Source organism: Blennius ocellaris (assembly GCF_963422515.1).
Source record: "Blennius ocellaris genome assembly, chromosome: 10".
NCBI lineage: Eukaryota > Metazoa > Chordata > Actinopteri > Blenniiformes > Blenniidae > Blennius > Blennius ocellaris.
The window spans coordinates 21,169,748-21,195,329 of record NC_137659.1 but is presented as its reverse complement, the minus strand read 5'-3'; the positions used below and the strand labels follow the sequence as shown (position 1 = coordinate 21,195,329).

Genomic DNA, 25,582 nt, shown 5'->3' with positions numbered 1-25,582 from the left:
CCTTACATGCTTCATTAGTGATAAATAAAAAACCCGCTCGCAATTAAATCGATGTCAGTTGGTTATTAATTTCATGATCCGGATCACTTTCTAATGTGTTGCTATCCAAAAGCAGTATATTATACTAGTGAGTGTTTTTTTTGTTCTTTTTTTAACAATATCTGTGGCATCTTGCAGAACACACGCGCACACACGCACACACACACACACACACACACACACACACACACACACACACACACACACACACACACACGCACGCAATTCCCAGTGTCATCAATTGAAATGTTCCAGGACCTTATTGGAAAGAATCATTTCAATTTTTCCCTCTATCTCTGAATGGCTTCAAGTGTCTGCACAAAGACGAGGAGCAAAATAACTGGGTGGATTTACGCTTTCTTTGGGGGGTTGCTCAACTTGAGGCCCATACCAAATTAAACGAGCGGATTGTCTTAAGCTTATTGGCTATTAGATGGATGAGCCATTAAATTCTTTTCCCTGAATAACTGTCGGTAAAACCATTGCAGGGGCCAGGTTCAAAGCCAAAAAGCAAAACCCTTTCTCTTTGAAATTCCTGCTATAAACTCAGGTACTCTCCGAGCTCTAATCTCGTCCTCCTTTCACAGTAATTGGTTTTCTCCTTGAAGCTTTTCTCTGGGGAGATATCCTTTTGGTCTGGCCAGGCACTAAGACTAAAATCTGATGTCAGGATCCTTTTTTATTTTTTCCTGTTTATTTTTCAAGCCATTTTAAAGGTAGTACGTTTTTGACTTAAAAACAACACTCCTTCTAATTTCCTTTCTTTGGTTTCAGCTTTGCCATTCTCTTTCTCTACATACCTCACGATCGTCCGACTCGTTCGTTCCGTCTCGCTCACATTTCCCTACTAATGTCTTGTTTTTCCTTCCCGTCCACCACCTCCATAACCCCTTCCTCTCGGCAACCTCAAATCAACCCCCTGCTTCCTTTTTCTTCAATCCTTCTTTCACTATTCCTCAACCTTTCCCCGGTCTTTGCTCCCTCTCTGCCTCGCCACTCTCTCTCCAGCCACAGGGGAAATCATATTATGAGTTGGCAGTCCCACCCTCTGTGGATTAAATCCAGCAGTGGGGATTGTGAATTTTGACAATCTCGTAATGGAAGTAGGCATGAAAGCTTTGGCCTGTGTGAACAAAACACAAAAATCACTACCCTGTGAGGAGGGAAAGGGGAGTGAGAGAGGGAGGGCGAGCTTCGTGACCCACCGTTAACATGGTTAGAAACAGCCACGGCATATATTTGACACTCCAATAGAATATCACACTGCGGCCGTTTCCACTGTTATTAGAAGCAGAGCATTTTATATGTTGTACTTTAATGTGATACACTTATGAAACTGCAAAAGAATCAGCCAATCAACTCCTTGCATAAATCATATTGGGGACAGGTGCACCCCTTAAATGCAATTTTATTCAGGAATATATATATATATATATATATAGTGGATTTGTATTAGAAATGTTGAATAAGATTACACCGGTACTGTTCTCTTAATGTGTTTTACTTCCAAAGTGTTGGAAGTATATGAACACCCACTCTAAAAGAAAACAAAAAGTTACTATATATGCCTCAGATTTATGCAATTTCTAAAATAATAATACCTCAAAAGGACAAATATACGACAATATCACAATATTTAAAAAATGTTTTTGACATCAGCCGGATGCAGGTTGGTAGACAGTTTTGTTGTGCGAGCCCTGAATGCTTTGGTTCCCTGTGACGTTTCCAGCCGCTTGTGCTTTGTTTGGTGTAAGAGAAGAGTGACGTTTTCTCAGAACACTGAACATGATTGGTTGAGGATGCTCAGACGGGGAACATGTTGTGAGTTATAGCTGCTGATGTGCCGTGAATCCATTATGTACTGGTGCCACAAAACTGTGAGAGCCTGTACGATGCTGTAAAACACAAATTGCTATATTTAACTATCATGCGTTAGGTATTTTTTTGTTATGACCGGTGTAAGATAATTAAAATGATTTTCTTTTGCATATGTCAAGTTGAAATGGCACATCGAAGCAGTAAAAGAAAATATAGTCAAATTACTATTATGACCAGATAAGAAACAATCAACCATCAGCTTGAAGATTTTGCACATTTTCAAGTATAACCATAGATATCAGGTACATTAACGTGTAATTTTGGCACAAATCAAATGTGATTTCTAAGAGCTCATCAAGAAGGTTTATGCTGATTCACAGCTTCTAACATGAAAACACACATTGGGCAGAACAAGACAGAGTTTCCATTTCACAGCTGCATCTATACATTTCAGGACACATGATGATTGTGACCAAATCAGTATTTAAAGGGGTATTTTGCTCAGAGATTATGTCCGGGAAAATTGGATCATTTCAGGTTTAGAGCTGAGGATACTGAGAACATTTCTCTTTGGATCGTCAACCCTGTTATCAGGGCACAGAAAACAATGTAACAGCAGTCTTTCCAGCTCTGACTTGCTGGACAGCATTTACAACCAACACTGTGAAGACAGTAAATGAGAGAAAATAATAGAAAGGTGCACCAATGTGTTTGTGGCAGCACACAGCAACACAACACTTCATTAATTGTGCAATTACTTGCCACTTCATTGGATAGACTTATAAAGACATGCCCTACATTAGGCCCACATGGACATAACTGTGTTCAATTACATTTGAGAATATCAATTGGATTGGTAATTGGATTTAGTTCTGAAGTTGTAGTTTGCCGTACCGTTAGAGTGGACAACATTTCATTGAGACGTGTGTCGGTATATGCCAGGGGTCAGCAACGTGGTGCCTGCGGCCACCAGGTCGCCCCCGAGGACCACATGAGGCTCCCGCCGGCCTGTTCTAAAAATAGCATAACTCACAAATGAGCTGCAACAAAGAAATTGTGTTTTATTCCATTGCTATTCCTTTTTCAATCACACTTGTATTTATAGAGGTTTTAAAATGAAAATATCTTAAAAAAAATACATTTTAAATATGTCTATAATACATGAAGTTTAGCTCCCTGGTGTGCTGTGTGAAGGAACGACACTGAGGAAGGTCCTTAACTTCCCCATGTCATAGGCACCGGCATTTATTCACTTAACGTTAAATAATTAGGATCTAAGTTCTAAGTTAGATCTAAGTTCCTGCGGAAGTGGCTGGGAGTCCCCCCATCCTTTAGCGCAGTCAACCTGTATAGCAAGACTTCCAAGCTTCCCTTGCCCATTGCATCAGTAGTGGAGGAGTTCAAGGCCACTAAGGCAAAGGCAGTCAGCACACTCCTTTTGTCTAAGGACGGGAAAGTTCGGCACGCAAGTAAAAACATCAAATGCGGCAGAAAGTGGAAGCCCCAACAAGCGGTGACTGATGCAGAATCCCACTGGAAACACCAGGAAATTGTGGGTGTGGCATGTCAGGGACGCCTGGGTCTTGGCCACTACAGCGGGAAAAGGTGGTGCAGTGCTGATGCGAGAGCCAAAAGAGGTCTTGTGGTGGAAAGAGTTTGCGAGGCAGCAGAGGAGGACCGGCGGGTGAAAGTGATTGGACTCGCCTCTCAGGGTCGATGGACACAGTGGGATCAGGCACAGGAGCGGCCAATGCCTTGGAAAGAGCTGTGGCAAACCGACCAAGGGAAGTTGAGCTTTCTCCTGCGCGCTGTGACCGACCTGTTGCCCATTCCACGCAACTTGAAGATCTGGGGCAGAGAAGAAGACCCATCTTGCAACCAATGCGACGCACCCGCATGCACGCTGAACCACATCCTGACAGGGTGCCCAAAGGCGCTGGCTGAAGGGCGCTACAGATGGAGGCACGATAAGGTCCTCTCGGAAATCGCCAATTGGGTGGAGCAGCAGCGGGTCAAAGCCAACAGCAAGCACGCTCAACCGCCCAAAGCCATAACCTTTGTGAGGGAAGGGGAAACGGCTCGTAAGACCAGCACAACAGCCAAAAACCTACCTTCCTCCCTGCGACGCGCCTGCGACTGGGAGCTGAGTGTGGATTTGAAGAGGAAGCTCGTCTTTCCACAGGACGTGGCAGTGACCTCACTTCGACCAGACATAGTCTTGCTGTCCAGAAGCACAAAAACCATCATAGTGGCAGAGCTCACGGTGCCCCTGGTGCCCACGTGTCTCACCAATTGAAGCGAGCCAAGTACCAAGACCTGATTGACGAAGCTGTCCTGAAAGGATGGCATGCAACAATTTTTCCCATCGAAGTCGGCTGCCGTGGGTTTCCCGCAAGGTCGGTGCGGTTCTTCCTCCAGAGGATGGGGCTGGAGCCCAAACAGCTGAAGAAAGCCACCAGGGAGATAGCCGCAGCAGCCGAGTCCAGCTCAAGATGGATATGGCTAAAGAGAGCTCAGAGCTGGAACCCTTCCGCAGGTGAAGCCTATCAGTCTTTGCTGCCCCACTCAGGCGAGGTGTACAGGTTAAGGGGCGAAACACCTGTGAACCTGAGATGCCTGCTGACGATGCGGAAGGGTTCCAAAAATGTGGCTGCTTCAAGGATACCATCTTAAAGTGATGACCTGCAACCATTTTCAGAGTAGTTCCCGCAGTTGTAGCTCGTGGCAAAGCATCTTTGATGTTTACTTCACCGCATTAGGATCTACACAACAACTGAATTAGCCAGACCACTCGCACTCATGGTTCTAAAAACTCTGAACTCTCGCATATAGGCGCTGATTAGATAATATTGTGGGAGGACGATGCTGCAGCGGAGTGAATGCCGCCATGCTTTATTACGCATCACAACTAATCGACACACTCAGTTGCAAACTTCACGGATCCAGGCAATTTTGGATATTCTTGGAAGAGTTTTTAGCAGATAAATACATGCTCCACAAATAGTAGGAATGTCATGCCGACTTAAAAACTATATTCAGATCATTACCTCACATAAAGAATGTCAGGAATCACGGGAAAATTACTTTCAAAACTCATCGTGCCGATGTGTAAACACACCTTTACCTGCCATGCGGGGAGACGAAGGTTCGACTCCTCATTGGTGTATTCATTTATTTCAATATGTTTAGTTCGTTCTAAAGACGGGGCTTTTTTTCTTCTTTTTTTGTTTTTTTCAACCTGCCATTCCCGAGTATTTTTATGTAGCACAGAGTTTAAAATCGATATCTGCAGTCTTCTCTTCATTTTTATGTCCAGAGGGTTTGTGGCTCCCAGAGTTTCTGTTCAATGGGAAACGGATCCAAATGGCTCTTAGTGTTGAAGGTTGCCGACCCCTGGGCGAGGGAACATGAGACCTTTTTTATTTAAAGTGTTGTTGCTGAGCGATATAGCAATAAAGTGTTGAATGTTGATATTATCTGCTTCCTTCTGAGAAATCATTAACTTGATCAGTGTCTTCATATAGATGAGTATCATTAATGAATATAACTAAAGGCAAACTGAGCAAATGTGTTATTTCAGAGGGGTGGGTCAAACTGGCAGCCCTCCGTAAGACTCAGCACCTATGAAGTAGCTCTCAGTTTCAAAAAGGTTGGTGACCCCTGGTATATGTCATCCACCTGATTAACATGAGGGGCAAAGAGTTGCAGCTCCACGTAGTACACTCCAGCTCAACACAGCCATATGCTACAAAATCAGTGATCAAGGTTAATTTCTTATGGACATCTATGCTGATGTTTAGCCTCATCCCGATAAACTGAAATCCATGCATGTGCACAAAACTTTCATTGGCATCCCTTGTTTCATGTGATTGAAGATTACTAAGGAGTTAAGCACCGGAAGCGACCTCGCTGGCATGGAAAGTGATGACTAATTATGAGCTAAATGACACAGGAGATGGAAGCAGGATGCTCTGTTATGGGAATTCATTTTGTTTAATTTAGCATCGCCTTCACACTGTATTATTATTATTATCATTGAGATTGAACACCAATTGTTGTAGGAACATTACCGTTGTGTGTTACTTCCCACCCTGGTAATTTAGTGGAGGTGATTAAATGGATTACATCTCTAATTACAGATTTGATTCAGGAAGGTAGCAAGCTGTTGTACGTTCTGCTTTAATACGAGCCTTCAAAGCGCGGGCGTTCGGGGATTCTTGGACCGGCAGTAGGTGTAACATCTGTCTGTCGGCAGGAAGCACATTGGCAACATTGGCTCTCTGAGAACAGCTGGGAATAGCTGGTTCTCCGTATGGATGACTGACAGGGCTTTGGAAATGTGCAGAGTCCTGCCTCAGCAGAATATGATCCAAGGAAATATTCAGTCTTGCTTCTTCAATTTTGCAAAGTAAAAGCAGTTTGAGGAAAAACATCCAGACTTAAGCATGCGATTCAGTAAAATTACAAACTGCTTGAGTCACTGTTTGTCCGACTGCCGAGGATTTTATCAGCCGTATTTCTTATCTGTGCTAAGAGAAGTCCCACACAGTCACTGACATTTACTCACAAAAACAAACAATGTTCAATGCGCACCAGTTCCAGGTGCTTCCTTCATCTCGTCTTGTCTGTGATTCCTCCCAGGACAATGATGGAGGGATGACTGCCCAGCTGCCAAGCACCATCACATCCTTTGTACAAACTGGTCTGAGGCCAGGGGAAGAGTACACGGTCAACCTGGTGGCGCTCCGAGACCAGGGCCGGAGCCAGCCGGTCACCGCGACCGTCACTACACGTATGTAATGGTGATGTGGCCCTGCATCCATTGATAATATCAACTTTATACTATCTCCAACCTCACATTACATTAAAGTAAATCTTATTTATGACGGACATTCCATTTAGGTAGGTACAATTCTCCAGAAGATTAATACAGCGATAATAAGACCAAACACAAAAACATTAAATTAAGGGATGATAAAATGACATTTTAAAAGTAAGCTAATTGTGATTATGCAACTACAGATAAAAAAAAAAAAGTGGGGGATTAAACGATCCTTTGTAACAACCTATGAAATAGTAATGGTCAATAGCGTGATACCTCCTGTTAATGCATCTCTTAGAAATAATGATTTCATTATAATATTTGAAAATTATTGCATCATTGGCTTTATTACATTCAAAATCTCCATAATTTGTGGCTGCGGTGTAAACAGTGCACAATGCATGCTCCCTGTTGCGTTCGCTCACTCTTATTTCACTATCAAAATCAATTATTTAAACATATGTTTATAGGCATTTTATTGCCAGTCATTATACAAGTTATCAACTGTTTCCATAACTGACAAGCTGAATGAAACCAGTGCTTGGTGTTTATTTTTTAAGAGAAACAAATGATTTATGGATGTACATTATTGCTTAGTCTTCTAAGTCACCAAAAGTCACCCCATTATTTTGACATCAAATTGCAGAACAAATCAAGATATTTCACCCCGGGAACAATAAGCGTGGCCCTAACGTATTGGGCCTGCTACCGTTCTTGTGAGAAACGTAAACCCCTCTGAGGTATTGCACCCACCCTTCACCCAGCTGACACCACTGAGACAGCTGTAATAGATCCAATTCAAATCTCGTCTATAACAATTCAGTCTCTGATGTCAGCAGTCAAAACACCATCAATTTCCTGTCAAGTCTCTGTTCATTTCACGGGTTGTAATTAAGTATTGATTAATAATTCATGGTACGCTCTCATTAATTTTTCACTGCAGTCCCACTGCATGGCACCTTATTGGATAAAGTCAGAGGAAAAGACAAATTTGAGGTTGCTAAATTATTAAGAAGAAAGATTTATTCTTCCTTGGAGACGGAGGAAGCGCAAACGAGGAGTCAGTGGGAAACCACGGGGAGACCACAGCTGACGTGGGAACTGTCTTCCTCAGGAAGTTTTCTAGGACGGGACCCAAGGGGCCAATTTCTCATACATCAAGGATCAGGGTGGACCTGCAATATGTCAAGTCGAGTGTGGGATTTATTTAGATCTCCAAAATACTCAAAGAATGACTAAGGAAGGGCACCCAGTGTGTGAAAAAGGTCTTTTTTATGTGAGTTTTCCCCAGGGGCCACCATTAATGATTAATTATGCTATCATAGCACAGCAGGGGGCTTTCACTTTCAAACCATGTGAGCTGAATTATCCATTGTGGCTTGATTTGTCTGTGAGTTCTTCAAACATTCATTGATGGTTCATCTATTTTTTTTTTTTTGTCCCATACACAATTCAAGTGCTAATTATTACCAATTGAGTGGCGTAAACACTATTTAATTTGAGTCACAAGTTTTCATTTATCAGACTTCCACTTGTCAAGGTAAGTGTTTATTTTACAACATAGATTTCCGATAAATAATGAAGTGTTAAATATTGAATGAAGAGCTAATTATCACCTGTTTTAACACCCTATTACCTTGACTGAAATGTGTTCACATTGCTAATGCTGCTCTGACAATGACCGTGTGCAGAGACAATGTCGAGTGAATTTTCTGATTTCAAACATTTTGTGTTTTACAGCTCTTCCCACTTATTAACTTCCATTTTGTGGGAATCAGCATGAAGGAACTTAAATCGCAGCGTATATTTTACACTGCACACTGATAAAGCCTATTGTCTCAGTGTTTGACAGCTCTGATAAGTTTTTCTTCATTTGCTGTCAGAGCATCTTCAACAGATAAGAAATCCACATTTTACCATTGTGAAAGCTCAAATCACTCAAACTTTAGGGAAGACTGAAATATGTGCAAACTATAAATGTTTTCTAATCACTGTTTGGTTAACTGGCTTAACTTGAAAGGTTCAGCTCCTTTTGTTGATGATATAAATGGATGTTTATCTACCGAATCCACACAAATCTCATTCGATTATCATCTCAAAGTTTTAGTGGTATCTTTTCACTTTTTCAGCTTTTTTGTCCATACTCCAATGATTCTCTATTCTTTTCTATTCTATTCTATTCTATTCTATTCTACTAGTTTACATTATTTTGCACGAGTTCGTTACACCATATTCTGTTACTGTTTATTCAATAATTATTGTATTCAATAATACACATTGTAATAATACACACACACACACATATGTGACTTTATATGAGAATATATATATATTATATGTGATTATATATATATATAATTTCAAAGTGCGAGATTAAAATGTTTGCATAACGTTTCATGTGAAAATGCATCATTTTTGTTTCGTCAAACTGTTGCATTGTAATCGAAACCATTTTGTCACATTTTATTGTGATCACTCCTGTTTCTATACTTTCCTATTGTATTTTATTTAATCTTATTTCCTATTTCAAATGCCCCATTTACAATGTTCTCTCACAACACAAGAGTGACATTTTACCTACTGGATTAAACTGAGAAAGTATACTTAAGCACTTCAAACCTGTAGTTGAACGTATAACCCTATATTAATTTCAAGTTAAGAGGGAAAACAAATTAATATTCTGACAGCAAAGCGAGACATCCATAAAGTCAACTTCCTGTCCCCTCCCTCATGACTGAGCTTTCCTTCTAATCATGGCAAAAGGACACTGTTTAATCAGGCGTCTTTGTCCTGCAGTGATTGATGGCCCCACTCAGCTGATTGTGCGGGACGTGTCAGACACCGTGGCCTTTGTGGAATGGACGCCACCCAAAGCCAAGATCGATCAGATCGTGTTGCGTTACGGACTCGTCGGAGGAGAGGGGCCACGGACCACCTTCCGCCTTCAGCCCACACTCAGCCAATACTCTCTGCAGGTATGTGTGTGCAACAAGCGGGGAGGAGTCACTGAAGAAATTCTTCTACTTTTATCTCCAAAAGATCAAATATTTTAGTGAAAGAGTCACTTCTATGATGGTACGTCAGTAGGTGATGCTTTTTGCAACTTCATAGGGTAAGTGTGTGTACGTGGAGCAATTCAAATGTATTCTATTTTAAGTTAATGTTTGTGAAAACAGATGTACTTACTGTAGATCTGTTTCTTTTACTTTTAATCTTTTTGTCTTTTTCGGGGGCAAAAATTTATTTTCCATATATATATATATATATATAATTTTCCATATATATATATATATATATATATGGAAAATTAATTTTTTGTAGATTCCAAGAGAGAGAGAGATTTTAGAGATGTCAAGGTTTTGTACCCAAACAAGTACTTGATACCTACAAAACAAGTTCCAAAAAACACATATATGATTTAATTATAAATATATTACACTGTACTGAGGAGATGAGTAATATTTATTTAAAAATAAAGTGGTTTATGCTTGTTGTTGAACTTGTTTGTCACAGGACAAGTGGCAAACAACATAGAAATGTAAAATAAAATTGAAAAAAAAAAAAAAAAAGATGTAAAAAGATTAGACATACTTGACTGTGTTTTGTTTCCTTTCTTCCTGCCACAGGTTCTGCGTCCCGGCTCACGTTACGAGGTATCTGTGAGCGGTGTGAGGAAAGGAAACGAGAGTGGATCTATTTCCACTGAATTCACAACCGGTGAGGTCTGACAGCAGGCAGATGTGGTGATAGTGTTGTTTTGTGATCCTGTGGCTGCACAGCAGTAATGACATATGGTCTAATGTACGCCACCCTGTTTATCTGTATCCGATAAGGTAGTGAACATCTGTGCTACATAATTCTGGCTCTCTTGAAGTTTGCGCGGCAGAAAGTACTTTTTTTTTTTTTTTTTTTTACTTTCACCTACATGTAGAGTGAAATATGTGCAGATTCTGTTTATAGAATACATTTATTTTTACGTTAGATGCAGAATATGCAGTAAATGGCTTTCAGCATAAGGATGATTAAAACAAAAAAATTGATGATATGGAGATTAGTCTTGCAAATTACTTTAACTTGATGTGTATCTGTGTGTGATGTTGTTTAAACTGCTGACGCTGGCTCATTCACAATCCCTGAGAATTGGTCTCTGTGTCCCCAACATTGTCAGCTTTATCGTTCTTCTCAGAGATCGATGCCCCCAAGAACTTGCGGCTCGTGTCCAAGACCTCCACCATGCTGGAGCTTGAGTGGGATAACAGTGAGGCTGAGGTAATGAGACACGAATCCGATTTTATTGATTCATCCTGACTGCCTTTTAGCCACGTTGCACAATAGGCAGATGCCGTTTGCATCTCAGGACAACAATTTCTTCATTTCTATGTTAATTGTCTTGTGTTTTCTTTTCAAAATGGAACCAGACACTTTAAAGCATCTAGTCACAGTTACAAAAAAAAATACAGAGAGAAAGCTTTCAGGTAATGACTAATTCTTCAAATTATTACATCAGTGTGACTGAATATTGTCCTCTATTATATTTTGCAAGAGCTAGCAGATTTAAAATTGTCATTTTATCAAAAATACTATCCATTTTGACATAACATGAATTGACTGAAAATGAGAAGACCAGTTTTAACAACTTATGTATCTTCTGTACCAGCTCTATGTATCTTCGGGTCACGGCACTGGGGAGTTTCCTTGGTCGCACTGAGGAAAGGGCACAGTTAACACAGACTGTCACAGAATCATGTCAACATGTACAATTTAGATTAATCCATCTCTCCAAGTTGTGAGAGTACCTGAAAATAGCCCGCACATAAATTCACACCGATATTTTTATGTATCGTTGAAATTGTCCAGTGCGTGAAGAAAGACCATCCAAATGTCAGTAAAGGTGAAATAATTAAAAAGTAGGAATGTGCTTGTTCATTTCCGTCACTTTATTTGCAAGTTAGATAGTTAGGATGCATTCGTAGCAATGAGAGCTCCAGTGTGTTTGAACTTCATGTTTTATTACTGTATATCGTGGTTCTTGTTCTTTATAGCTTTAAACTATAGGTTGTAAGTCACACTGCAGCACAAAGAGAAAGCTGAACCATGCTCCAAAGTGCAACTACAAACTAATATTATGAAAATGTAACCCACTATTTCTGTGCATCAGCTATCGATTAATTGGAGGTAAATTTGGTGTAAACTAATTACAACCTTTTTCACCAAAAAATTGCATTTCAAATGTTTGTCCTGTTCAGCACTCAAAGGAAAGGTACACAAATATGATTAGTATGCATAACGCCGCTTCAGGTATTGATGGGTTGAATAAAAAAAGCGGACTATCCTAAAATACTTGTACAAGCTCTCAGCTCAACCTTTTGTGGCCCTCATATCACTGAGACTGCGTGCGTACGTGTGCATGCTTTTTTTTTTTTTCTCAAAACAGCAACCAATTTGCTCTTAATCCTCCGACACCTTGACACATCCTGAACACCTGCAGGAAAGCAACTTCTAATCCCTCCTATTCTTACTTAAGCACTTTATCATGGCACACAGGTGTGTCTGCCTCCTTGTAGCTGTGCAAATATCAATAACAGCAGTGGACAAAACACTTCGCCGGATGAAAACGGTCACTGGGTGTTTTAGTTTGAATGCGAACGTAATCAATCATGTCGTTTCAGCCGTTTTAGTCACAGTGATGTTTCTGGGCCTCACTAACAACACGCTCAGACTGGTGAAGCCAGTCTGACTTCACGCCCGTTAGCACCGCAAATGTATTCATCCTCATGATTCAGAGCTGCAGAGTGTTGACCAAGAGCCAAATAATCTGGGCAGAAACAAAATAAACCATTTAATTATATGCGCAGTGAAATGATAGTGCCAAACGGTTGTAAATGTCTTGTATTTCCTACATTTTAGTGAGCCTCGGTTTCAAATGGGTTTGTGTTGTAAATGTTTAAATATGCACGTTTGGATGTAGGTGGAGGGATACCAGGTGGTGTATAGCACTCTGGCAGGAGATCAGTACGATAAAGTCATCGTGCCGCTCAACGAGGGAGCGACCACTAAGACTACTCTCACAGGTAAGTGATGTGTTTTCTTCTTTTATTTATCATGCAGTCAATTTTTTCTGTGAATTATTTATCAGCAACATCTGCAGGGCTGTTTTGTTGTTGTTTTTCTCACTCTGTTTTCTTTACCAGTATCCTTTTGCATTATCACGCTGTGTCTGATGTGTACTCAAAGAAATCTGGGAAGTGCCGGTGTTTTACATGGCAGGATTATCTCCAGAGCTAACGGTTAGCTGTTGGGTTACTGATCGTATCTGCTGAAGCGCTTGTTGTCCTGCGGCCATATTGAGCGTCTGTCAGAAAGAAGGGGTCAGCTGGGATAGGGTTTTTGTGTGTGTGTGTATGTGTGTGTGTGTGCGTGCGTGTGTGTGTGTGTGTGTTTTTTTGTTGTTGTTTTTTTTTTCCCTGGAAGGCCATATTCCTGGAAAAGGGCATGGCCTGCATCAGAATAGCCACAAAAGGTCCCTGTGTTATCCGCTTTGGCCATTACAATCGATGCACTCTCCGATCTCATTCTCTCTCTGTCACTCTCATTTTCTCCCTCTGCTAATCATCTCTGTCATTCACCCCCTCACTTTTTCATCAACTGTTTTTATTTTTTTTCTGCATTTCTGCAGCTTGAGAAACTTAGTGAATTGATTTAAAGCTGATAAATTGGGCAGTCTGTGGGTTATTCAGAAAAATCGCACTGAAAATTCACCCTGACCTCATGATATTGATTTAAAAAAAAGGTTTAAATGCAAGGAACTTTTAACTTTGATGGATTAGTTTATTGTTGGAGGAAAGCATGTTTACTACCCTTATAAGTGACGCTAACTTGTGAGTTACATGCTTTTTTGGGATTAAGATGTATGTCAAGTATTTGTTTTTTTTAACAATCATTAATCAGCTGTGTTCTGTTGTTACAATTAACCCTTGTTTGGAGCATCTGGGACACCGTAATACTGACAATTGAGTACCTGGTTGGCACCAAAATTAGGTTCTGCAAGCAGGGACAATTCCAAATCTCCACCGTCTACGTCCAAACTGCTGGGGGAAAAAATACGAAGGGAAACATTTTATATTTTCAGTTATGCTTTTTTAAGATGCTTTTCTATTTGTTAATACAGTAAGTGGTCTTCAATGTGTCTTTGTACTTCAGACCTGCTGCCGGGCACAGAGTATGGCATCGGCATATCTGCCATGAAAGGCATCAACCAGAGTACACCAGCAACAATGAACGCCAGAACGGGTGAGTGAAATATTCTTTACGAGCATCAATTCTATTGTAACTACTATCCTCGGGTTTAACCTGATCCAGCATATAATATCACCACTTAATTCTAATACAAAACACCACTGTCAGACTTCTCACTGAATTCTTAATTGTCACTTTGAGGATGGTCTCTCGGTGTATGATTGAAGCTTAAATCACCTTTAAATATAGGCTGAGATCCCATGTCTGCACTTTTTTGATGAATCTTTCAACTAGAATAAAGAACTATGGGGGCCTTGGTCATGAGGGCCCTGCTGTTCTGGGATCACCTGAGCTCATGTCTTTGATGTCCTCCTTCAAATCTTGTTCAAAAGCACATTTATTTAAATGTCCTTTTTAACAGTTATGTGGTCAGTGAAATCTCACAGTGGTCTATCTCAGTCTTTCCATCTCAATGTTTTGGCTCCAGATTTCTATTCTAACCATTACAGACCATTTCAAGACAAACAAGCAAAGCAATTTGGGGGTAAATGTTATGTCATTTTTGGAATGTGTGACGGTTTTACATTATGAGCACAGGTCGAAGTGAAAGAGGCAAATGTTTTGCTGATCTTTTCCGTCACGGTGGATGTCAACCACATCTTCCCTTCTCCTATAGTTTGTTGTTGTTTTAATGGCTGAAGTTATTTCACATTTTTGGGGGGGAAATTATGCCTCGATTTGCCTTCAAAAGATGCTGGTTCTCCAGCCCCTTTCTGTGCACTTTTATTGCACTTTAAAAATCAACGACATCCATCACCTCCCTCTCAAATTGGTTTACTGAATATGACGCCAGCGCTTAGATCCGCTGCACACTGCAGCACTGACGTTACTACAAGTGTGAGATGCTGAAAGAATCATTTCCACGAGCAGGCTTTTCCTTGAAGCTCTTTCTTTCATTTGTTTTTATTTTTAATTTTAATTTGTATTAAATGTTTTACCACCTGGAGAAAGAAAGCTCTTCTCTGAAAATCCAGGCAAACACAGCAGTATAAAGGATTAGTGAGAGACTAAACACCTATGATCCAGCCGGCCAGTTGTGTCACTATTGCAGGACAGGACAAACTCAACAGCAAAAGTCATAGAAAAACATATGACAAAACTGTGAAAGAGAATATGGCGGTCATAAAGGTCATAAATAGCCTTACATTTTTATTTAATGAGGTAAATAAGACCAATGTTGATTCTCCCTGTTCAAGAACTATCAGAAGTGTATTTCCTGTTATAATAATCTACTTTACAGTATTATTATTATTATTATTATTATTATTATTATTATTATTATTATTATACTGGAGGGTAGATTCCTCCTGCAACAGAAACATTATCAGAGTATTACGGAAACCTTTCTTTTGTTCAACTGCGAAGCGTCCTTAAGCTCGTAGTATAGAATAATATGTCATTTTAAAATGTATAAAATTGTCTCAGTATGATATGAACAGTTTATTGTATTTAACAATAATTGTTCTCAAATATGTGCCGTATTGAGTGGTTGCTTTGGTGTATCCGTGACATCACAATCAACCATATAAAAACACCAGAAAAGGTATGATCAAATGACAGAAACTGTACTTGTTAAAAAATGTGTTTTTGTATTTGGCTTGGCTCTTAACCTCTCCGCCAACATAAAATAATGGGTTCACTCATACTGCAAAAAGTCCTGCGAACTTTACTTTGAGGAGCTGCCTCAGCATCCATGTTTGTAACCAGGCAGTTCTGAGTTACTTTCCTGAACTTTTACCTTTTGTTTTCATGCCAAATGTGCATTTTCAAAGTGGCCTTGTGCATGTTTCTGCAGAAACGGTTTCCTTGCTCTGCAGCTTTTAGTTTAATTCCGTTTTTCTTCCTCTGCTCCATTAGGCCTGGACGTACCCTTGGATCTGACTGTGACGGCCTCCACAGACAACACCATCACTCTGGTTTGGGGCGTCGTCCAGGGCCCCATTGACCACTACAAGGTTACCTACACATCCTCCTCTGGCATCACTACAGAGGTAAAGAGCCGAACAGATGGGCATTGAACAGATAATAGATGCAACATACTGTCGGATATTTATGGTACATCATCCCGTTGAAGACCATACAACGCCCGCTATTGTGAGGCGGCCCTGTATCGCGTCGGTGCATTGAATCTGATCCTCCTCTTTCCAGCTCACCGTCCCCAAAGATGTAACCGTCACCACCCTGACAGACCTTGAGCCCGGGACTGAGTACACCATCACTGTGGCAGCGAGACGAGGCAGGCAGCAGAGCACTGCAGCCACCATATACGCCTTCACAGGTAAAGACAACACTCGTATGTTTTATACTAAAGTTCAAACAGTTCAAAGTATTTGGAAGTATTAGACCAGACACGAATATGATCATAATATGCAAACCCAAAACCCTAACCCACTAGCTTAAATTCACCATTAACTTTCAATTAATTTCATGTATAATAGCAGTAAGATATCAGCAAGGCCCAAAACAGACATAAGGCAGACGTCTGGTCTGTTGAAACCTGATATTGATTTAATTTGTCGTATTAATTCTGCCGTATCCATTAATAATGTCCCATGTTAAGATTTTCAAAGCACAAGTTTTTTCATCCCCTTGGGGAATAATTTCTTTGTATTTAAGCCATTCTATTCATAGTAACCTGAACTTCACTTGTTAGGAGCTGCTGAGGGTGCACAGTAGTGGAGAGTCCTGCAAACTTTTGAATCACACATCTACTTCTGTAAACTCTGGTGGTGACCAAGAGGGTGCCTCCATTAGTTTTAAAAATAGAATTCAAAGAAATAAGGAAATATGCTTAAAATAAACTAATTGTTGTTTTAATTATAGAAATTGTGAATTTAGGAATATAGATGTGAATATAACATGCTTTTTAAAGACTGTGCACACTCATGGAAGTGCTAGCTTCAGTGTGTGCATGTGTTTACCCGTTTTCATGAAAAAAGTCTCGTGTGCAATCTGAGGGGAGGCTCAGCTTGTTACTGCTTCACTGTTAAAATAGGAAAAATGTTAAACAGGCATTATGCAACTTTTTTTTATTTGTAGTCATGATACCTCTGTTTACAGCAAGTTCCTGGTTCTTTGATGAAAATACTACACCTTGTTGTGTCACTTCAGCCTCCATCTAACAACAGACGGCAGTGTGTGTAAACACGGGCTGAGGGAGTTGCTGTCGAAGCCCTCCAGGGCTCCTCAGCCTTCCGGGAACTTATCCTCACACGAAAAATAAAAAAAATATCTGATCACTGCACAAAAAAGTCACATGCAAAGAAGTCTAATAGTGACTGTGATGAACCTGTGACTGTGGCACGGAGATGAGAAAGAGCCTAAAATACTTTGAAGAATCAATTACCAAGCTGAATTATTTGAGTGAGCTAATTGAGCTGGTTGCAAAAAGTTTACTGTCTGTTTTACACCTCAATGTATTTGTCTGTCTGTTTCTTATGATCTGTGTTCGACACCACATCCTGCCAGTGTTGTTGTCGTCCTCTTTGGTCTGCCTGCCTGCACTGCTCCACTTGATGTTACCGCTTTCCTTTCAATCTCAAACTTACTCCTTTTTAACCAGACTTGTGGATAAGATGTCTATCCAGCTGACAAAGCGGGCTCGCCTGTCAATCTCCTCTGCTCTGCTGGCTCTTTGTTATTTTTACAACAAAAAAGCTTGATGTGATTTTCACTTGCACAAAGAGCGGTGTCAAAATGAGTGACGTGCGCTTACCTGCTGTCAGATTTACCATTCTTCTCCTCATCAGCCGTCTTCTGTCTCCTTCACTGTGGCCGTCGTGGCAGTTTTTGTCATCATAATCATCATCATCATCATCATCATCATCATCATCATCTCCACATTATCATATTCATCATCTTTTGTTGTCTACGCCTCCTTTGCTAACGTCTCTTTAACCACCTGGAAAGAGATGAGAAGATGATATCATGAAATAGTGAATTACCTGTCGGCTTCTCATTCACTGTTCAGTTGGCCATATTAGCAGCATCTGTCCACCCAGACTCAGCTGAACCTTTGGCAACGGGACAAAAGAAATACCTTCAATTCATCTCTGCCTTTTAATGTATTTCTTTCATTATTATATATGTTATTTATTAATTGTTGCTTATGGGTTACATTTTTTAACTACATTTCCCAGACAGCATGATAATATTGAGCAGTGATTAGTCATCTTCAGTTTATTTGGTGACTGTTTTGTTTATTTTTGTATCACTTTATCCAAGTCTTTCTCCCCCATCACTTTATGGACCACAGTCGCTGAACTGATATTTGTCAGCGATTAAATGTAAACAAACAATGATTGGAGTGCGATCGATAGCTTTCCATATGACTCCACCATATTGTGTTCACATGCAGTCATCAACTTCACATTCCAAAACTCTCAACGCAGAAGTTAACAGGTTATTGAGTAAATTAACCCACAGAAGTTTCCAAACAGCTAATGTTTGTTTTTGACCCCAAGTTATGTTCTTAATGTGAACGTTAAGCACAAGAAACATACCCACAAATGGGAAATGCATGCAGCAGGTTCAAATATAAAAACTGTCCTTTGTTACTGGGGAAGATTTAAAAAGTACTGTTTCCCATATTGAAACATGTTGTCATCTAACACTTCTTGTTGAGCACAAACTTTCAGTGCTCACAGTAAAGATTCTTAACTTACAAACTCTGCACCACAGACAAGCCTTTTTTTTGTTTGTTTGTTTCACTTTCCAAGAGAAGAGATTCTCTTCATATACACTTCATCTTCTGTCGCCTGTTTGTGTGTATTAAGTCATTAAAGCCTACAGAAGATGACTCACACATGGTTATCTCAAAACTCTTTCATTCCTTCGGCTTCCTGTCTTTTCAGCCATTCGCTCTGTCGATAGCTCGTCACTGATGTCTTCATCAAGTATCTCCGTCAATGCCACACATGATATTTTTGTTATTAATAATCTTTTATGCTGTTTTCCATAAAGATGCAGTTGAGCTGTGTTGGTTGAGCAGGTCAACTCTAATGCATGAGGGAGTCTGTGTGACGGTAATAACTGCTGACTGCGCAGGACACTAACACATACAGATTGGCCTGTGATGGATGATTTTGAGACAGCGGTTCACCAAGAATAATATAAATGCAGCCCAGTGTAAACAATGCTGGCTTCATAGATTGATTGATTAGTGAGGAAACTCCACAGGATGCCTCAAATCTGGATAAGAGAGAAGAGGAGAAGTCAGTGTTGCCACACATTCCTTTTTTTATTTATACATCCACACATGGCTAATTAAATTCAAATCCTCTTGCATTTGTTGCTGTGTCAGCTGCGGCACTGTTTCATATTCATTACATCATCTCTCGTCCAGGTCATATGTTATGACAACAGCATCTGCTGCTATCACCTTTTTCTTTTTTTTGCAATTTCCTTATTATGAACAGTCCCATCACATCTTCATCTTAATGGTGGATAATCTCATTAGTTTCTCTTCTTTATGGCCAATTAAATCATTACTTCCACATGGCTGTGGTTTTTGCTCCGACTCTCACCTTCCCCATCAAGATTACACCCAAGACTAATTTTCTTCTCTGTATTATAAACGATCTGTTATACCATCCTTGACGGCTTCCATCCATCACTGACTGGCTTGTCTGTCATCTCCATAAAGACAGCCACTGTTTTCTTTTTTTTTTTTTCCTTTTTCATTTCCTGCCTCGGGCTGGATCCTTTTTTTAACCTGTCATTGAAAGCTCTGAGGTGACTTTTCAACCCACATCCCTGCAGGAATCAGGCCTGTAACCCACCTCTACTTGTCAGAGGTCACTTCGGACTCGGTGTCGGTGGCGTGGAGCGCCCCGGCCCCGCCCGCCGACCTCTTCATCCTAAGCTACAGCTCCGCCGACGGAACCGACACCTCTAAGGTGACGCTGGATGGCTCCAAGACGCGGTCACTGGTCCAGGGGCTGCTCCCATCCACTGAATACACCGTCAGTCTAATCACAATACAGGGGGATGCTACCTCTGAGCCCATTACTGCGTCACTCACCACAGGTGAGAGCCTCGATTTCACGGAGAGCGGTTCAAAAACAGATGAGTTTCTGCGACTGGAATGTTTGTCACAGTTTTTGAATTCCTCTTTGGTGGTAATGCAGCCTTTTTTCTTTTTTTTTGGTTTATATGTGGCTCACATAGTTGCATTACTGGAAGGAGGCTTAGCTTTTATTATGAAATTAGTCTGAAGCTTTCAAGAAATTTGATTACATTATGATTTCCTTCCTTTTTGGCTTTTTGTGCACTTTTGAGAGTTAAGCTATAGCGGCTATCTAATTTAGATCAGATTCAATGTATAAGGCATGAATGAAGTAATTTTCTGTCATAAATAAATAAAAACAAGTGAGCTAAAGTTTAGCTGTGGATGTTTAGTGCATGTTTTGGTTTTTTGTTATTATTTTACTACACAATTGGAATGATAAAAAACAGTGGTTAATTAGCTTTTTAAATAAAGTTCCGACCCAATGAATAATAATTAGTTTCAAAATTAATTACAGTTTCCCTGAATCCTCCTTCAATATAAAGGAGGATTGTATTTTTTTCTTTTTTTTAAAGCGAGTCAATTAGCATGTATGAAGTAAAGTGGGAAAAGGAAGGACGATCAGTTTGAAAAATGGAATGCAAAGTGATTTTAAATGAAATATGTATTTGCAAAAATGCTGTTTGAGCATTTCATTAGTACAGACGGACAGCAGAATGGGTTTTGTAATTAGAGAATTCCTCAGACATGGTTTTACTTTTTCCTCTTTTTTTTTCCCAGGCACAGCTAAATTTAAGCCATTTGATGTCCTTCTGTGGTTGGTATCGAGTGTCAGTGGTTTGGAGTATGGATGAAATATGCATTTGTGATCCTGTGTTTATCCCAAGCAAGAGAGACATTTGACAAACTACGTCTAAATTATATTTCAATGAAGAAAATGACAAGGCGGAAGAGAGAAAAGTAGGTTTGGGTTTTTTTCTGAGAATCCTTTGGAATCCATTCGTTTTGTTTTATTATCTACTTAATATGAGAAGTTTATTTTCTCATATTCTTACCACCTATGAGGCAGTGAGCCCTCCTTAGCTCTGTGTTGATGTGGAATACATTTTTTTCCGGTAGGTTATAGGGTTAGATTACACACTGAATAAACCAGATCACTTCAATTAAAGGAATGATATATAGCACTTCAAGGGACATGTTCGAATGAAAAAAAAATAAAAAATGCATCGGAGAAAAAGAAAACATCTATAACGTTCAAAAGAGTTGGAAAATTTGTCACAGATTGGGACTTCTAGCATCAATAACTCTTTAACGAAACATCATCACAATAACAACACCTCTTTTCCATCGGTGTGAAGTACACAATATGCTACAAGCTTATTTTTATTGAAAGCAGCTGTCTTCCTATCCATTGTTCTCCATGAGCAGCCGGCTGTGTGACCAGCATGCAGGGACTGACTGCAAATTGCAGAACCGCCGCAACAGCAAAGACTAATACTACAAACGATATATCAAAATCAAACCAAGTGTTGTAGTCTGATCAGAAGGAGACATGTGAAGGCTGTAGTGATTTTGATGACACTTCAGTGAATACCAGTGAAGTAATTAGATATTTTTGAAGTGTCAGTCTTTGCTGTTGCAGCAATGTTTTAATTTGTAGACGGGCCCTGCGCACTGGTCTGTCCATAGAAAGCCCACACATGCTGCAACAATACAACAATACAACATGAGGTCATGTAATATGTGCATTAATATGACATCTTACAATTGAGAAGAATGAAAGTTATGTAAATAGTTCTTTTTAGAGTAAATAGTTACTTATGATTGCAGTCACTCGCAAACGCCCTACATTGGAATAGACCACCGGAAAACATTGAACATCAAAATCAAATGACATCCAGCCCATTCACATATAATCATTTGTTTTGATGTTGTCTTTTTAGGACTCTTAGAACATATTTAGCCTTGAAAATACGCATTCACAACACATTTACATGTGGTTGTACAGGTCTTTATGCTTTTGTCACCTCTCTTATGCTTCACTTTCATGGATTACAATTTTTTCCTGACATACCCTGAGCAGATGAGTTCAGGGGCCTTGCTCAAATACACACAATGGAATTCGAACCAGTAAACATTTGGTTACAGGCTTACTTCCATAACGTCAAAGGTGGCTGGCTATACAGACCTCTTCGACTTTCCCTTCCTCCAGTTACATTCCCTTCCTCCAGTTACATTCAAACTGTCCTGGTTTTGTTTCGTTTTTTTCTTTTCTTTTTACAGACATTGCAAATTAGAAAAAAAAAAAAATAATAATAATAATAATAATAACTTTGATGAAATGCATATTTAATTAGCCAATTGTGCGAAGAAAATACCTCATTTAATTACTGGTTTGCTTTTCACTGCAGACAAAATAACTAAATGGTAACAGGGTCAGAACTGCTCTCTGCCGGAGGAACTGACAACAGATGAGAGCCAAAGACAGAATCTCTCCATTTTAAATTATTCCCCCTTGAGATGGAGCTCCTCATTTTCAAGCAAGGGGACAAAAGGACTATCATCAAAAGAGGAAATGAGAGAGGACAGAAGACAAATTGAGCAAATAGAAAAGTCGGCTTCGAACAATAGAGACGCTAACTTTGTATCTGTGCCGGAAACACCTGCATGCTGTCATCTGATTATTACGTGAGCTTCAAATGATATCTTGGCAAGCGTGGGGAGATCAAATCCTTCCGCTCTCTCTCTCTCTCTCTCTCTCTCTCTCTCTCTCTCTCCATTCACCCACACACTCAGATTTTAGAGGGAGAAATTGGGCCGTGGTGTTTAGAGACAGACATACAGTCTTTCACACACCTGTCTTCATACTGTGGTACGTTTAGTGATCTGCTTTGATCTCTCATTTGAACGTGAGCAATGATAACCGCGTCTCGATTTGTAAGCGCGACTTAAAGTGCTTTTACTGTAACACTCGGTTCATTTTGAAATGTGTATGTTTGAGCTACGCGGAGCGACCAGCCGTGTCACGCTTTGATAGTCACTCCGCGACTACGGTCAGTTGAAACGCTGCTTTGATGTAACTCAGCCTCGGCTCACACTGTGCAAATTTTAATAGAGATCTTCCTCTGGGACTCAGTAGTTATCACTGTAGTTTTACTGAACTGTTAACTTCCTCCTGTTCAGACCCTCAGTGAGAAAATACACTTGCAGCCATTATTCTCAGGTACCACATTTGCTAAAGCAAACATAATTAGGGAGATATGCACGGATGAAAAATCACATCTTAAGTAGATGCTACTGTATTTCATACAAGGAGAATTAAAATGAGTTCAGACCCGGGAGTTATAAATTGGCCCCTCAGCTTGTGAGTAATAGCTATTATTCTTTTCAAAGAGGAACTGTTGGTTCACAAGTGCTTTTTACCCAACAGGAGATGGAAAGTATGTCTTGCTTCTCTGCATTGTCTCAGTTGCCGAACTCCTCTAATGTCTATTTATTCCTCTAATAACCAAGTACCCTTTATGAGCTTGCTAGCTCAAATTGTTTTCACTGTAACCTTTTCCATGGCAACACAAGAGTCTCGGGAGGCTCATGAAATATGGTCTGCACAGGAGACCTCTTCTGAGTAAATCCTGCTCAGCCTCAGTGCTACTAGTGCTGGCTACTGTGTTCCTGCAGGATGCTGCTACATTCCTCTGAGAAGATTTTTTTGATGCAGTGGTTTGTTTGTCTTGTGAATGAGCATTAAAAATGCATGCGCTTCCATACACCCAAGGACAGGTCTGGTTATGTAAATGTAATAAAATGGAGATTAAACATGGACCAAGCGAGGATTACTGAAATTCTCGAGCATCTTTCAAAGGTGCCATTTCTCTCAGATATTTATGCAGATTTGTAAAGTTGCTTTATAAGCTTGTGCATAATACACCCCCCATTGTACATCAGAGATGCAAATACACATCATTTGTTGTGATTGTCTTCTGCATTGTGCATCATGTTCCTATTTTCCTTTTTCCAGGTATGGACCCACCTAAAGAGATGACCGTGTCGGACGTGACCGAGGACGCGGTGACCATCTCGTGGATCAAACCTCTGGCTCCATTCGAATACTACAAGCTTTCTTACCAGTCTGCCAGAGGTACAGCGGGATATTGACTGGACTCCAGTTTTCTGAACTGCATGGACAGTCTTTAGAAAATTGCCAGAATTATTATAAGAATAATTAAGTAAAAAAAAAAAAATGCACTGGCACAGGAGGCACAATTTAAAACAATTTAACCACTGAGGCATACAGGCTTATTGGACTCATTCAGGCACAAAGAAGATTCAATAAGAGTCCCTTTGAAAGATTGCTGGCCATAAGGTGAAATTAGAAATACAACAAAAATTATTTGTTTTCTTGTACTCTTCCAACAGCTACTGGGAGACATTACTGAGAGGTTAAAGAGCCACTGGTAGCAGACCCCTGTTCTATACCATAATATATGTTTTAACTGGCTTTTAATAACGTGGTATTTAATATATCATAGGCCTCACAACACACACTGCCTGTTTCTTGTTACAGCTAAATGAACTTGACATTTGCTGTAGAGGGTCTCTCTGATGTAAGATACATTTTGTAATACGGCGCCCTGTTACACCTAATTAAATGTAACATTTTATCAGTAAACTTTAATTGAATTTTTTATTAGATTTTTACATTTATTGAATATCAACTCCCTGATGCACAACACACACAGCAGCTGATGCCACAATGCAGATGAAGAAATATCAAATCAACACTCATGATGACTGAAGGTTTCTATCTCTCCCACTCTCTCTGGTGTCTGTTGAAGGTCGAGTGGACAGCGTGGTGATTGACAGCGACGTGTCAAACTATACCTTGTCCAGTTTGTTTCCTGCTACAGAGTATGAGATCAGCCTCAATGCTGTCAGAGGGAGTCTGGAGAGCCAAGTTGTCAGCACATCAGTCTTCACAGGTCAGTGCAAACAAGAAAACGTCATTATGAAAGACTGCAGTTAAACACCAAAATCACCCCCAAAAACAACCAAATACAACATTTACCCTTGTCTGATAATCAGAGTGGATTGGTATTTTGTTTTGCCTCATTGCAGATGATTCCAGACAACTTGTTGTTTGGAGGGGCTCATTATGTTTTCTTCCCTTATCACTCAGCAGGGAAAGAAGTTCATTATTGTTTCCACATATTGTTTTTTTGTTGCCTTTTTTGACATGTTTTAAACTTGTGTAGTGGCATGAATATGACACACATATATCACAGTACAGGGGTTCTGATCGGATGAATCACAAGGTGTTATGGGTTGCAATTGGGGACTCGGTATTGAGCTTTTGCACAAGCTTCATGATGACATCATCATTGGATTCAGGGATGCTGAAGCAGAGACGGAGCTAAAATATGCAAGGCGCCGGCCCTCGAGGACAGAGTTTGTACAGCCCTGTTGCAGTGTCGCACTATATTTTTGGTGGTATTCTGTACTAAAGAAAAGAAATTGATAATTCAGTTGAAGTTACTTATATTTCTTTGAGCGAATTACTGTTTAATTGAGTACTCTTGGGTGCAACTTGAAAGATGTCTACT

General features: G+C 40.0%; 1 protein-coding gene across 1 annotated transcript in view; it reads left to right on the top strand.

Moving 5' to 3' along the window:
- The window catches only part of tnr (tenascin R (restrictin, janusin)), a gene marked incomplete at both ends in the record, with an annotated part of 92,719 nt that overhangs the window by 19,327 nt on the left and 47,810 nt on the right, over window positions 1-25,582 (top strand). The window contains 11 exons of the mRNA XM_080503804.1: window positions 6,499-6,649; window positions 9,476-9,654; window positions 10,306-10,396; window positions 10,848-10,948; window positions 12,648-12,750; window positions 13,880-13,969; window positions 15,833-15,966; window positions 16,124-16,253; window positions 19,736-20,002; window positions 24,001-24,120; window positions 24,818-24,961. Of these exons, the coding sequence (XP_080359930.1) occupies window positions 6,499-6,649; window positions 9,476-9,654; window positions 10,306-10,396; window positions 10,848-10,948; window positions 12,648-12,750; window positions 13,880-13,969; window positions 15,833-15,966; window positions 16,124-16,253; window positions 19,736-20,002; window positions 24,001-24,120; window positions 24,818-24,961 (1,510 nt within the window). The remainder of the gene's footprint in view (window positions 1-6,498; window positions 6,650-9,475; window positions 9,655-10,305; window positions 10,397-10,847; window positions 10,949-12,647; window positions 12,751-13,879; window positions 13,970-15,832; window positions 15,967-16,123; window positions 16,254-19,735; window positions 20,003-24,000; window positions 24,121-24,817; window positions 24,962-25,582) is intronic.